At 44.7% G+C, this 13,779-nt stretch overlaps 1 protein-coding gene across 1 annotated transcript in view; it reads right to left on the bottom strand.

Annotated features, from left to right (window-relative positions):
* Window positions 1-510: 510 nt before the first annotated feature.
* ARL3 (ARF like GTPase 3) overlaps window positions 511-13,779 on the bottom strand; it is a 37,014-nt gene continuing 23,745 nt past the window's right edge. Inside the window, exons 5-6 of the mRNA XM_081074046.1 lie at window positions 12,253-12,438; window positions 511-3,622 (exon numbers count right to left, since the gene is read on the bottom strand). Of these exons, the coding sequence (XP_080930172.1) occupies window positions 3,575-3,622; window positions 12,253-12,438 (234 nt within the window). The 3' untranslated portion in view covers window positions 511-3,574. The remainder of the gene's footprint in view (window positions 3,623-12,252; window positions 12,439-13,779) is intronic.

Below are 13,779 nucleotides of genomic sequence, written 5' to 3'. Positions count from 1 at the left end.
CTTTTTCCTGTCTGTGCAAAGGATGGTGCAAAATGTACCTTGTGCTGCTGTGGGAACACAGGACGTCCAACACCTGGGATAGAGAACCCAGGGGAGCTGTGCTGGTCAGAAGAGACTTACGGTGTGGGCTTGGAAGACTAGAAGCTCAGATGGCTGGGAAATGGGCTGTTATTGTCTTTGTCCCCCAATGTGCAGTTTGCTGTAGCTTTCAGACCTAGGTTCCAGGCCACTCCTTCACTAATGTGTCTGTGATCTTGGGCAAAATTCTTAACCCAGGCAAGGGCCTCAGTTTCCTCTACTGTAAAGTGGGACTAATGCTGCCCCATGATGTATGTAAGGTACGTAGGAGGAGCTTACGTTATTTTTATTTTTGTTGTTGTTGGTGTCAGTACTATATCCTTCTGATAAAAAGCACCTTGAGGAATGCTAATCCCTAAAAGGATGAACAGATTTCAAGCCCTTTCTGAGCTTCAGCAAAGAACACAACACATTCCAGGCTGCCTTCATTTCAGCTAAAATTTATTTGTCGGATTTTTGACAGACGTCTAAATTATACACTGAATTTTCCACATGACCAAATACAACGTCCCTTCCTTTGATTATCATTTTCAAAAGGGACTATAAAAAAAAGAGCCTTTCGATGGATCAGACTGAACCCTGAAACCACATGAAGTGCAGAGCTAAAAATAAAAGGAAGTAAGAACTAGCCTCGGAGAAGGAAAGAGAAATCAAAGCAAACTCTGATGGGAATCAAGGGACGAGTCCTGGTGAGGGTGACATGGTGTCACCCTCCAGGTCAGGCCGGATTAGTAGCAACCGACAGCACGGGTGGGGCACAGAGTGGCACAAAACTAGCCACTGTTTTTAGCCCAGAGGGGAAGAAAGAAATTTATCAAAAGCCAGAAGAAAAAGAAGTGGAGATGGAGGGAGAGGGGGCAGCACTGTGTCCTTAACAGCAGTTTCAGGAGCTGCGGACTTCTTTCACCACCGCACGTTTCCACCCCCCGGCACAATCGCTGACTTTCAGCTGTGCGCCGACATGTTCCCCAGCTCAGCCCACATCAATGACACCCGTTTCCATAGTAACCGCGGGAGAGTGAAGGGGAAAGGGTGTGCTGCACTGGGCGCGGGGATCCAGCCAGAAGGAGTCGCGCAGGGCAGGTCAGCAGGAGAGGAGAGGAGTTTTTCCCACCACTGGTTTGAGCACACATCCTGAGGCCCCAGGACCCTTTGGCCCCCAACCCTCCCCCCCACGACATTCAGATGCAGGCGTGCACAGAGCAAGTCTTACCAGGACTCCCAGGGGGTGGGCGGATGGGAAACCCAGTATCCCCTTTCCTCAGATTCTGTCTTCTGGTCATGGCCACAGGGGGCCGGGGGTGGGGCTGGGGAGAGGAAAGGGACTTTACAAGCATTTTGTTTTTACAAATGGGAGCTTTCAAGGTCTGCATTTTTCCGGTTTCTCTCTTCTACCCCATGAGCCCCGGGGGAGGGTTCAGTAGGACTCAAAGGGAAGATGAAAGCTTGTGACATCCACCTTGTCACTGTGTCTTTAGCTGAAAAGCAAATCTGAACATTGACAGCGGCTGTTATCAGAGAAGGGCAAGAGGCTACTCTGCCTGCTGGCCCCGGCCTTGAGAGGATTCCTTCAAACAGTTCCTGAAGTTAGTGGTAAAAGAACAAAAATACTTTACAGACCTTCCACAGCCAGAGTTAAAGTTCCATATCTCATTGTTCCAAAACTACAGACCCCAAAGCAGGCATTCTGCCCCTCAGCTTCCATCCCTGGTGCACTATTTTGGGGGAAAACTCATTTTCAAGTGCTAGAGCCACATTTCCAGCCTGACAGAAGGGGACTTTGGTTCCTTATAATTCTGTTTGCCTCTGTTCAAAGCGAGAGAGGTGCTTGTGTGAGGCAGAGAAGCCAGAGGAGGAGGTGGCAGGGAGCCCCAGCTAGTTCAATGGTTTTAAAAAAAAAAACACAACTTCACCTTCTTTTGTTTTGCAGGTCCTTACAGGTCCATCCACAACAGCCCCCAGGACACCTTTTCATGACTGGCATTGTTAATGACTTTCACCCCAGACCACCTTTGAAACTGGACATGCTTCAGCCTTACCTGTACAACTTTGTCCAGAAAAGCTGGGCACTGAGGGCCAGGGGCTGGAGTGGCCCCTCTGGTCTGCCCAGATGCCTTGGTGGATTTGGGAAGGGTCTCCTCTCAGAAAGAGAAGGCAGCTGGCCTCCTGGAGCTCAATTCAGGAGCCAGGTGATGCCCTGGCCGGCTTTCCCATGTTTGAAGCTGGGGATTTCTGAAGGCTCAGGGAAACAAGTTCTTTTTGAAACAAGAGGCAGGTGAAGTCTCCTGCCAGTCCTCTCCAATCAATCGACAGAGGACACATTTTGCTGGAGAGAGGCAGGGGAGAGGGGCAGCTGGGGTGACTCTGGCTTCCCTGGGCATAGCCCCTGCAATTATACACGTTCTTCCCAGCAGCAAACCCTCTCCCACCCATGAGCATTCTACACCACCAAGTTTCCAGCACTGTAAAAATTGATCTCCTCTAAAAATCGATCTGCCTGCCTTTTTCTCAGTGGAGCAGGTTCATGGTAAAGCGGCATTTATTTTTAAAATCTGATAGCAGCGGCCTATTGTGATCATTTAAACACAGAATTCTTTGAGCTTTAGAAATCCCTTCTATAGGACGGCTGTGGAGAAGCCAGCTAATCTCAGAGTCGACTGCTCCCTGCTCCACTGAACTGGAGAAAGCCTGTTTACGCTAGCCTGAGCCCTCAATGTGAGGGCTTTCTAAGGACCTTGTAATTTTTCTGGAATTAAACCTCCCACCTCTCCTTACATTCCAGATGTCATCACAGTCAAAAGTCATAAGAATTTGTTTCCCTGTGTGGCTGGCTGGGGGTAGGGGATGGGATATGTTTCTGTGGTGACTTGTTTGCAAGAAAGGATTTTTTTTTTCCTTTCCAAAGGGTGAGGATTACACAGTCTCCTACCTGCATGACAAGATGGTTTAATCATCTGCCCTTCCTACCCTTCCCCCCAGCAGTTTCCGTCAGGACAGAATGCAGCTCTGGCTCAGTTGGTGCTGTGACGGTGAGAACCACTGACCACCAGCAAACACGGTCTCTGCTTTCAAAACCATGGGGAGAATGTGAGGGACAGGTCAGTAAATAAATTAATGCAGCATAAGCTGCTTCTTCCTCTTTTCTTTCTTTCAGAAAGAAAAAAAAAAGCCCACTGGAATTGTCGGAATTGCAATGCAATCTCTTGCTCATTTAAAAGATCTCATTTTCTAATCATGTGCTTTGAGACATTTAATACTATTTCAATTATGCAGAGGAAATAATATAATTCCTTTATTTGAAAAATGATACTGAACCTCAGAGATCAGTTAAATCTACTGCTGGAATGGGGATTCTTTTTAAACTGTGTTGTTCCCTCTCTTCAAACAGCTGTAGCTGTACACAGATGGAAAAACATTTGGTCAGAAAGCAGCAAATTAGTGTTTTTCAGGACAGAATTCAGCTCCTGCAGCTCCTGCGTCTCCATTCGTCTAGATTTTATTTCTTCTTTGCAATGACATTTTTGCAGACCCAGTTCATGCCGTCCTTTGAGGGAAATGGGCAGAGAAAGGCAGTGTTAGTTGTAAGAAAGGCACCACACACTCAAGCCCAGGAGAGGGGGGAAGTGGAGGTTCTGGGTCCTCCCTCCCCAACCATTAGCTCCAGGGAATTTCCTTGCCCCAGGGGCCCACCTGGGTCACCAGGGACAGTGACCTCCTAGGGAGAAGGAGGGAGGCCTCTGAGAGCACCAGAGGGAGACGGGAGGGGGAGTGCCCAATGTCTGAACTTGAGATGGGTCCTCAGGAACTCCCTCTGAAAAAATAAACACATCTGCCTGGATCCAAGGCCTGATTGAGGAGCTATCAGGAAAGATTCCAGCCATTTTTGGCTTTTTCTAAAAGCTGACCTTTGCTAGGGCATTAAATTCAATAAGCCACCCTTCTGGTGCCCCCGGTGTGTTTACAGTGTGGCAGTGTACACTTGGGTTAAATTAAATTTCTTTTTGGAAAAACAAACCAACTGCAGTGTGTGTTACTAGACACACACTGGGGCAATGTGCATTTATTTCTTTTCGTGCAGCACTACAGACAGGTTTAAAAGGGCCTGGCCTGATTCTTTAAGCCCTACCAAGCAGAGGGAGTGGAGAGAAGGTTCCCTTAAAGGCACAGTGACCTTCACAGTGTCCTCTCTCAGAAGGCTGGAGAGGGACAATGCCTACAGTCACCTGGCAGGTGGCATGATTTCTCCTGGATGCCAGGCCTGCCAGAGATGACCTCCTTTTACACCCCCTTTGCAGCCACCCCTGAATGCTCTCTCTTTCCCCAGAGTCTCTCTGACTTTCAAGGGTGTGCCGAGTTCCCTCAGGAGCCCTGAACAAAATCAAAGGAGGCTCCTGGAAGAAATCCGCCCCCATCTGTAACACATGCTCGCTGAGGTTCCAGTCACATTTGCACATCTCAGGTCATACATGACACGCAGAGCCCCGCATTTCCTGTGACTACAGAGCTAGTTGTTGAACCTGAACAGCTGAGCCAGCTTCAAGTAATAAATATCAGCTGACACCCTTGGCCATTTGGAGCATTAATCCCATAAACAATACATCACAGCAAAACAACCAGCAGGCACCCTATCTCCTGGCTAATCTGAGCATAACCTGAATTTACAGTGATTAAAACTCCGCCAGTTGCCATCAGAGCACTTGGGCAGGAGAACCAGATAATCTGATGGCTGTCCCAGAGCAGACCTGAGGGTATTTGCCAAGATGAGGCTGGCCATGGCGGAAGGCCCAAAGGTGGACAGCACCTGGCAGCAGTGGGGACAAGGGGTAGGAATGCCGAGGTGGGAGAAAAGTGGCTTCCAAATGTATCTCCAATTACAACTGGGTCAGCTACTTACTTGAAAAGCTGAGGCCAATTTTAAGACCATTTTATGAAAAGGATTAATTTAAAAAGAAGCATGTTTAATTTTAGTAGCTAATTGGTTTCCAGGAAAAAAAATGATCACCTGCGAGGAGACAAAAAAAGATTTTACAAATAAAAGAGGGATGAATAAGATAACCATCTTCTCTTCGCTTGGAAGCTGAATAGCTCAGCACTTACATAGCACTTTCCATCTTCAGGAACCCGCACAAACACTATCAAAGGTGCACACCTCAATATTTTCTCCTCTGTGGAGATGTGCAATATTTTATCAAATCATCTTCTCAGAGAGATCAAGAACTATATGAATACTGTTTTTCCCCCTTGTTTTATGGCTGATTATGGGGGGTGGGGTTCTTTTATTATACGTAACTGAACATGAATGCAGTTCGAAGAGATAGGAAAAATATTTACTCAGCTGCAGGAACCTGAAGCAGAATGTGGAGGGTGAGGGGCAGCTTTCTCCTGAGTATCTGTTATGGAGGCAGAGGGGATTTCAACGGGGGAGGCCTGCTGAGGGGCAGTGTCCTCCAGATGTCTGTGAGGGCCTGCGGTGACAAAGCCCTTCCAGCCAGTCCTGCCAACAGAGGGCGCTTGGAGGTCAGTACCCACAGTTGACCTACTGGCCCATGGGCCTCTGCAGCTGCTTCCAGCAACCTGAGGGAGTGTGGGAAGCGCAGGGAAGATTAATAGGGGTCGAGTCCTGTGACTGCTCTGGTTCGAGGAGGCCACCCTGATCTGAAGCATTTGGGACTTGTACCTTTCCTGTTATTACCTAGAGGAGAACTTAAGCTAGAGGTGGCGGTAGGGAAGGCTATAGTCAATGGTAATAATACCACTTCAATCAAATCAGGGACAAGCTGTGCCAAGTTGCTCACTGGAAAGGAAAGATATTGGTGTTGTCCAAGACCCCCGAAGGGAGAGTCCATGTCAGACTGGCTTGAGGCTGTGTTTATAGAGCCTAGCACGGTGTCTGGCCTATGACAGACACTTAATTTACATCTTTTACATTAATCCTTGAAACAACCCTGTGGAGGAAGTACTATATAATTTCCACGTTAAGGATGAGGAAATGGGGACACAAGTGTGGTAGAGGCAGGCTGTGAACCCAGGAAATCTAGCTCCAGCACCCATGCTCTTTAACCATTCACCAGTTCTCAATGAATGTGAACAAGTGTGGGAGGGAGGAGCTCGGCCTCAAGCTTAAAGAGAAGCTGGGAATCACCCTGAAGTTGGGAAAGAATGCAATTCTAGGTGTTTCTTCCTTATGATTTCCAGGTGACTACAGGGGCATGAGACCAGGGTATCTCCAGGCCAACCACCCGGAATAGCTTGGCTGCAACTCTGGAGGTACTAGAGGCTGTTTTTGGCCACTTAACTCTCAAGATTCCTGGGCTGCCAGGTATCTCTGCATGTGGAAGCCGATCCTAACATGTTATCTCTCAGCCAATACCACCACCTCCAGGGGAACCTCTACATTTAGAGACAACATCATAGCAAGAGGTGGACCCTCTGCTTCTCATGTTTAAATTAGTATGCCTCATCACTTGCCTTAATTTGGCAAGGTGTTGTGTTTTTAAAAGATGATTGAGAAAAGGTGATGGGTTACTTGAAGTAGGTTACTGCTCTGCCTCCAAAGAAGGAAATGAACTCATAGGTTTGTTTAATGGTTGAACCTTTATTGTTAAAAAACTGGTTTGACCAAATTTTGCACATGTGCACTTCGTCATGGGGATGACAATCTTACGGTGAGTAGGATTCCCCTGTCTTCCTCTACCACACCTCCCCCTAACCAACCTTGCTGAAACTGAATTTATACTGATTAGCTTTAATTCAATAATAGAGACTAAAGAGACACACTGAACCTCACATACTGAGCTTTGTTTGGCCTTATGGAGGCCAAATTTTACCATTTCATGATCTTATTTTACCAGGTCATGATATCATTTCATGCCAAGTTTTACCATGCCAAATTTTACCAGGTCATGATATTATTCCCTGCTATAATAACTGGGAAAAATATAAGGCTGCCCCCTCATAGGGGTGGAAACCTACTCATCACAGATCTCAATGGTTCAGGATTAAAAAGTGCAATACCCCTTTTTATGGGAAGAGGTGTTTCTGACTGCACTGCTCCTTTAATTTGATCACTCAATAATGCATCCATCACTGCTCCATGGCTGGAGGGAAGCAGTAGCAGCCATGGCTGAGCGGGCCTGGTTTTTAACGCCATGAGGACTGCACGTCACATCAGTAATTGCTTTAAGACCAAGGAGGAGCTCAGACGCTTGCTGAGCAGTGCAGCCCATCCCATTGTGCCATGGGGCTCCCACGGTCAAGGAGCAGCTGGACGCAGCATACACCAAATACTGCTTGCTATTAATATTTTTTTCTGGTGACAAAGGGCACTGCACCAGAGAGGTAGCAAAATCGAATGTTCCAAGCTTGCTTTCTTAGTCTATAGAGAGGTTTGAAAATTTAAAAATAAACCTGAGGTCTGACTTGCAGCTAAGCAGTTCCGTGTACACTTGAAGTCAAAAATAACCGATGCCAGGCCTAGAGAGAAGTGGTAAATGTCATTTTTAAAAATACTGAAATTCTGTTGGTATATTAAGGGAAAAGTCCCCTAGACCAAGGAAAGAGGAACAAAAACAAGCAACTGGGCTAGCAAATGTTGAGTGTTCATCTATCTGCAAGGCACTTTGAAGTGCAGCTCACGTATCAGGGCTCCAACTGCTAGTGGTCCTTTCTGTGGAGGTGAGACTACTGTGCGCCAGACCATTGCTCCTGTTTAGAGAAGGAAGACGGAAGTGTGGGAGAGATGTGAAAAGAAAAGGTGAGCATGAGGTGGGGGCATGGAGAACAATACCCAGAACTTTCTGCTAGTTCAAAGCTATTGGTGTAGGCAGGTCTTTGTTATGACTGAGGCTAGAGACCAGGTTGAAACTGCTGATCTCTGCACTGAGAGGAAATTCTATTCTAGTACAATTTTAATTACACACACACACACACACACACACACACACACACACACACGCGCGCGCACACACACGCACGCACGCACGGTTTTAGAGATAAAATGTCTTCAAACACCTAACACTACAACAGCAAAGGACAGCTGTGGTCTGGGGTTCAAATTCAGGTCCGTAGCTGGAAGAGGAGTTGATTTCTCTCTACCTTTCTCCGGCTCTAAAGCAGAGCCTTTGTTCATTATTTTTTAGACACCCAAGAGAAAGAGAAGAGAGTCCCAGGGTTGAATGTTATTCAAGAGGAGAGGCCCTAGCAATCCTGGCCCAGCCGCCAAGGAGCAGGGGGAGGCAGCCTCCATGTCTGGAAGGGGCTGCAGGGTGTCCCTCCCAGACATTTTTCAGATTCTCCTCTTTCTGCCTTCAACCATGTGACACGACTGGGTCTCTGCTGATCACTCCTCTGGACTCTGCACCTCGCGGCAGGACAAGGTTTCTGAGACTGATGCTCTCCTTCAGCTTCCTTCCAGTGCCCTTTACCTACGCTCTACTCTTGACAGTTTCCCATGAAAACCTGCTTTAATTACATGATGGGCTGGCCTCCTTGTCACCATCAATCAAGCAAAGAAAGACCTGTTACAAACTCCCTTGAAGCCCTCAAAAGTCAATTTCCACACCCAGAACAGGGGCTGTCGAACAACATACGGGATTGCCTGTCCTTGTAAAGACTGCACATACTTGCCTTCAGAACATCAGGTAGAACAAGAACCTGAGACCCATCCCAGGAAGGACTGCCTTCCATAACCTCAAATCATGTGTTTAAGCCACTCAGCTAAGGAGTGATGTACCTGCCCTGCCCAGTTAGCCCCGAAGCTATAGCTCACCATTTAACAAATCTGTGGCTATTCCCTGGGCTCACCCACTTGAGGGTGTCATTTATCAGTCTAAGAAGGGTCTCTCAAACACTCTGATTAAACACATACACACAAATACAATATAAATAGAGATACTGTCTTTAAATACCCGAAACTGTAACAGAAATTTCAGGTCTTTTTTTTTTTTTTTAACCTTTATACATTTTATTCTTTCAGGATCATTAGAGGTATGGTGCCAGATGTTATGTGACCCATTTCATGTCTGATCATTTTGGTAGCTTTGCCCATTATTGACCAGCTTTCCGGGGGCAGTGAGCGGGAGGGTGGAGTGGGAGGATGAAATAAGAACTTAGGGAATTTTAGTAATCATTACACAGTATCCATGTCTGAAAGTGATCTTAATGACATTTTTCTAGTGAAGTCTTTCATTTTTCAGGAATACTTGAAACTTTAATTAATAAGAATTATTAAAGGCCTGCACTTGAACTAAGCGATGAAGGAAAATAATTCCATCTTTTTAAGTGACACTTTTTAAAGTGAAAACCAAGACACTGGCTGAGTGGGAAAGAGCTTAGGTCAGAAGCATTACCTGATGGAGGGACACGGTCCATGAGCGCCTCACAGTGAAAAGTGTTTCTACAGAAAACTCCACGACCTTTTTCCAGTCCCCAAAGGTTACCATTAAAGGACAATAGACAGCAGATTCCCTTCTTAATTAACATTTTTATTAAATAACTCATTTCAAATAATGGTTAAATTCTCTAAATTTATATCATTCTATTAACCATAATCTAATCTCATTAACCTTGAAATCCCAGTCTTAACTACCCAATTCTATACACCATGGTACTATCTACTAAACTAATTAAGTGACCTTCAAACTATTTCTCCTCCATATAAAATCATTGTTTCTTCTTCTTTTTTTTTTGCTCACAATTCTTTGTTAGGTCTCTCTTCATATCATTTCCTGTAAATCTGGTTCCTGAAGTCCCTGATCTGAGAAGAGCTTAATCTTAACAAAAACCGAACCATATATGATTATCTTGCTTGATTTAAACTGGTTGATTTTAAAGCCCTCCCCCACTTTCTGTCAGATAGCTCACTGCCTCTTTTTTGACATAAAGATCCTGGGACTTAAAGGGAACTCCACTCCTATGGTGGTTACACAACCGGGAACAGAGAGCTCCATCCTGGTAACCTCCATCTGACAGGGCCTGTGGGGCGGGGCTGGGAGGACAATGACTGACTAGAGCTCCCTCCCTGTCTCCAGGCTCCTCCGAAGAAGTACCTTGACTGGAATGTCACTACTCTAAATACTGATTCTAGATAACTTTGGTCCCTCCCTTTTATATCCCAAAGGCTGGCTGAAGAAACAAGAACCTCACTGTTAATTTTGGCTTTGCTGTTTCTTCCTTTCAACACTCTGGCCAAGTGAAAAAAGATTATGGAGCCGTCAATTCCCACTTTATTCCCACTTTAGGTAGGCACACAAAATGTGTTTATTTTCTTTAGTCCCACCTTTATAGCCCCCAATTTCAAGACGTCCTCTACTCTCTATATTTGTGTCCTACTACTTTGAGAGAGGCAGAGTCCTCTTGCTGAAGTGGTTTGTACAAATCCCCGCCAAAATAACCTTCGGCCTCAAGAATACCATCTTATGCAAAATCAAGGTTAATGCCTCAGGCAAAACTTGATATGTATATTTTTTAAAGTGAGAAGCTAAATAAAATGATCAGTTTGCCAATTCAAAAACATCCTGGGTTGTAGTATACTTGTTGGATCAACCTAAATTAAGCTGAAAAAATGCAGTTAATTTGAAACCTGATAGATCTATAATCACATGTGATTATAATTTTATACAGGAGACTCAAGAAGAACTATTAATAGTGGTTAGTTCTTTTGTTCAGTAGGATTAGGGGAGAGGAAAGAACTTTTCAGTTTTAAATTTTACATACTTTTATATGATTAACAATGAGAATATATTACTTTTATACCCAGAGTCTAGGAAGGAAGGAAATAAGACTTAACACCTACCCCCTCCCTAAACCTAAACCTCACAGAGACCCACAGCAGAGCCCCAGCAACCATTGTGGGGACATAGCTGAGATAATCTCTGGCTATTTGAGAGCCCCCACTACACACACACATGCACGAGAAGCTTTGGAGGGTGCAGGTATTGAGGAGTCTGGGGACAGGGTGCTTGTCTTGTGCTGACCGGTCTGCTCTCAGATATAGAGGCCAAGCACAGAAGCGGGCTCTGGTTGGTAACAAAAAGAAAAACAGAAAAACAAACAAATAAGCAGCAAACAGATGGAACAAGGGAGATAATTCTAGGATGTGATTATTTGCTTGAACTAAAAGCAGTCAGGCAGTTTTAAGAGTGTCAAATGTCTTAGGAGAGAGGGAAGAAGAATAGAAGGCAAATGGAAAGAGGCTGCAGGATTATGACTGAGAATCAAATTGTAGGCTCGTACCTCAACACACCAAACTCAGAGAAAAGCAACTGGTCATGCCGTGAGAGACACATGCTGTATGGCAATGAGGGGAAACACCATTTCTTTAGATGTTGTTAACCCCCCATAGCATCCTAGAGCAGTAGTGTCCAATTCTCACAGCATGGTATTATTTCCCTGGCAGGTCCACCAGATGTCTGAAATGAGGCTTGTGGAGCATGCTGGGAGCTTTGGAATAAAGTAGTCCTAGAGGTCTGACTTCAAGTGTCACCTGGTTTGAGGCTGCTTGGTAAGAAGCATCAGGGCTGATACTGTTTGTCATTCTTTGAGGATATAGCTTCTCAGGTGTCTGGGATACAACCGTTTTCTGCCTTAAATTAATATTAAATGAGGGGGAACCTGCTCTCCTGATATACAGTTCCTCAGTATAAAACATGGGGCTTTCTGTCAGCAGAAGCCTCCCAGTGGGAAACCAACCTTAAGTAGCAGGAAACAGACACCAATCCTGAAGGCAGTGGTGATAGCTCAAAAGAAAAAACAAAACACTTCTAGGGTAATTTGTGTGCATAATTGTTGATGGCGCTGTTACCTTGGGAGTACATGTATTTAGTGTTCATAATATTAGACACAACACAAAACCCCCAACCCAATCATCAAAGAACTCGAGAGTTACAAAGCATTTTCTAAGTCTTCTGTTCTGACCCCCTACCCAATGGGATGGTGTGTTGCTTGTGTGGGGTGGTTTGAGTATGGCTTTACTCAAATAGTTAATGATGTCATATTGGTTGCTAAGTAGAAGAGAACCAAACTTCTCCATGCCCTCCACATCCTGGAATGGTTCATCTGCCAATCAAAGACTATTTGTTTCATAATTTTTTCTATCTAGATCAGCCCAATCAAAGAGAGGGACTACCTTGGTTGGCTATCACGTTGCCAGGTGACCAAGTCTTCAGGTAATCTCACCTGAATGCCCTCTCCTGTGAGAGCTGAGCAAGACTGGATCTGCCAGACTCGGTCACGGATGGTATGCAGGTTCAGTCCTTCTGCAATTTCAGAGGCAGGGGCTGCCGTGAGCAAATCCTGCTTATTAGCAAAGATGAGCACGGGCACACAACTTAGCTTTTCTTCCTCCAGTAATTCAGCTAGTTCCTGGATCATTTTAGGAATGGATGGGGAGGGAAGGTTGAAATCTATATTTAACCATTCACTTCTAATAAAAAAAATAAAACACCAAAAAACAGTTAAGCTGATCAATAGCAACTTTCAAGAGTAGTGATTCTCAAACTTGAACCTGTGGAAGAATCCCCTGGCAGAATCCTGGGCCTACCCCAGAGATGCTGACTTTGGAAAGTCTGAGCCAGGGCCCAGGAATTTGCATTTTTAATGAGCTCCCCGGGTGGTTCTGCTATAGGGGCTTCCTAGATCATACTTTGAGAAACACTGTTCAAGAGAGAACACAGGTTATGGTTAGAGATTTAAAACTTACCCAAAGTTAGCTGCAAATAACTTTTAGTGCATATATACATATATGATATATTTTTAAAATATAAACTGAAAATGACAATTGCTGCAGAGACTAATTCTGTTCCATTAATCTTTATCTCCAAAACATGCATACATGTGCATTACACCTCATTAAACCCACACCCTAAAATAACTATTAGTCCATCTGGTGGCAAGCTCTCTGATTTTTAGGTTATTGATTGGGGTCTACACAGTACATTGATTCTGTCTACAATAAGGACAGGAAAAGGTGTATACTAACCTAAATTCCCATTAAACCCATGTTTTGCTACTTAAGACACTTGGTCTGTCAAAGAGAACTAGATGGTTCGAGAGACAGATCATCATATGACACCCTTCACCTCCAAGCTCATGTGTTGCACCCGTTTACATGACTGATGATCCAGAAATCATCAAGGTCTAATAGAATGGTTATCTCTAAGAGTCCTCAAACTAATTTCCAGGAAAAAAGAACATAAACATGAGGACTGCTACCTTTGGAAGGCCACCTGTGGTAGTTTAGGACACATGCCAAGGACTCTGCAATAAAATGTAATCATGCTTCTCCAAAGAGGTCAACTTTACTCCTTGCTTCTTATCAGTGTACTCAGTAAAAAGTCTATGCCCACTACTTCTCTATTTAAAACTGTGTACACAAATTGCATCGCGTAACCACATTGACTTGTACTCTGCATCTGAAGCCATATTTGGGTTCAAAGTATAGCTATCTCTTTGCTTGGAAACAAGAGCAGCTTAATCTTGCTTTGCATATTTCTTCCCATCCCTTTGAATTTGTTGGTTACATGTGGATGAATTAAGATGATATTGAAAAATGTACACGGAAGTGATAATTGTTCCTCTGGGTTCACTTCTATGTGGCCTGGGAAGAAACCTGAAGAGTTTTTGGGCGTGGTGGTAAGTTCCATTTGCTTGTATCTTGTTTATTTAATTTGATTAAAACTAAAAGGCTTTAATAAAAAAAATATG

This window comes from Rhinolophus hipposideros (assembly GCF_964194185.1).
Source record: "Rhinolophus hipposideros genome assembly, chromosome: 15".
NCBI lineage: Eukaryota > Metazoa > Chordata > Mammalia > Chiroptera > Rhinolophidae > Rhinolophus > Rhinolophus hipposideros.
This window is presented reverse-complemented; position numbering and strand designations above follow the sequence as displayed.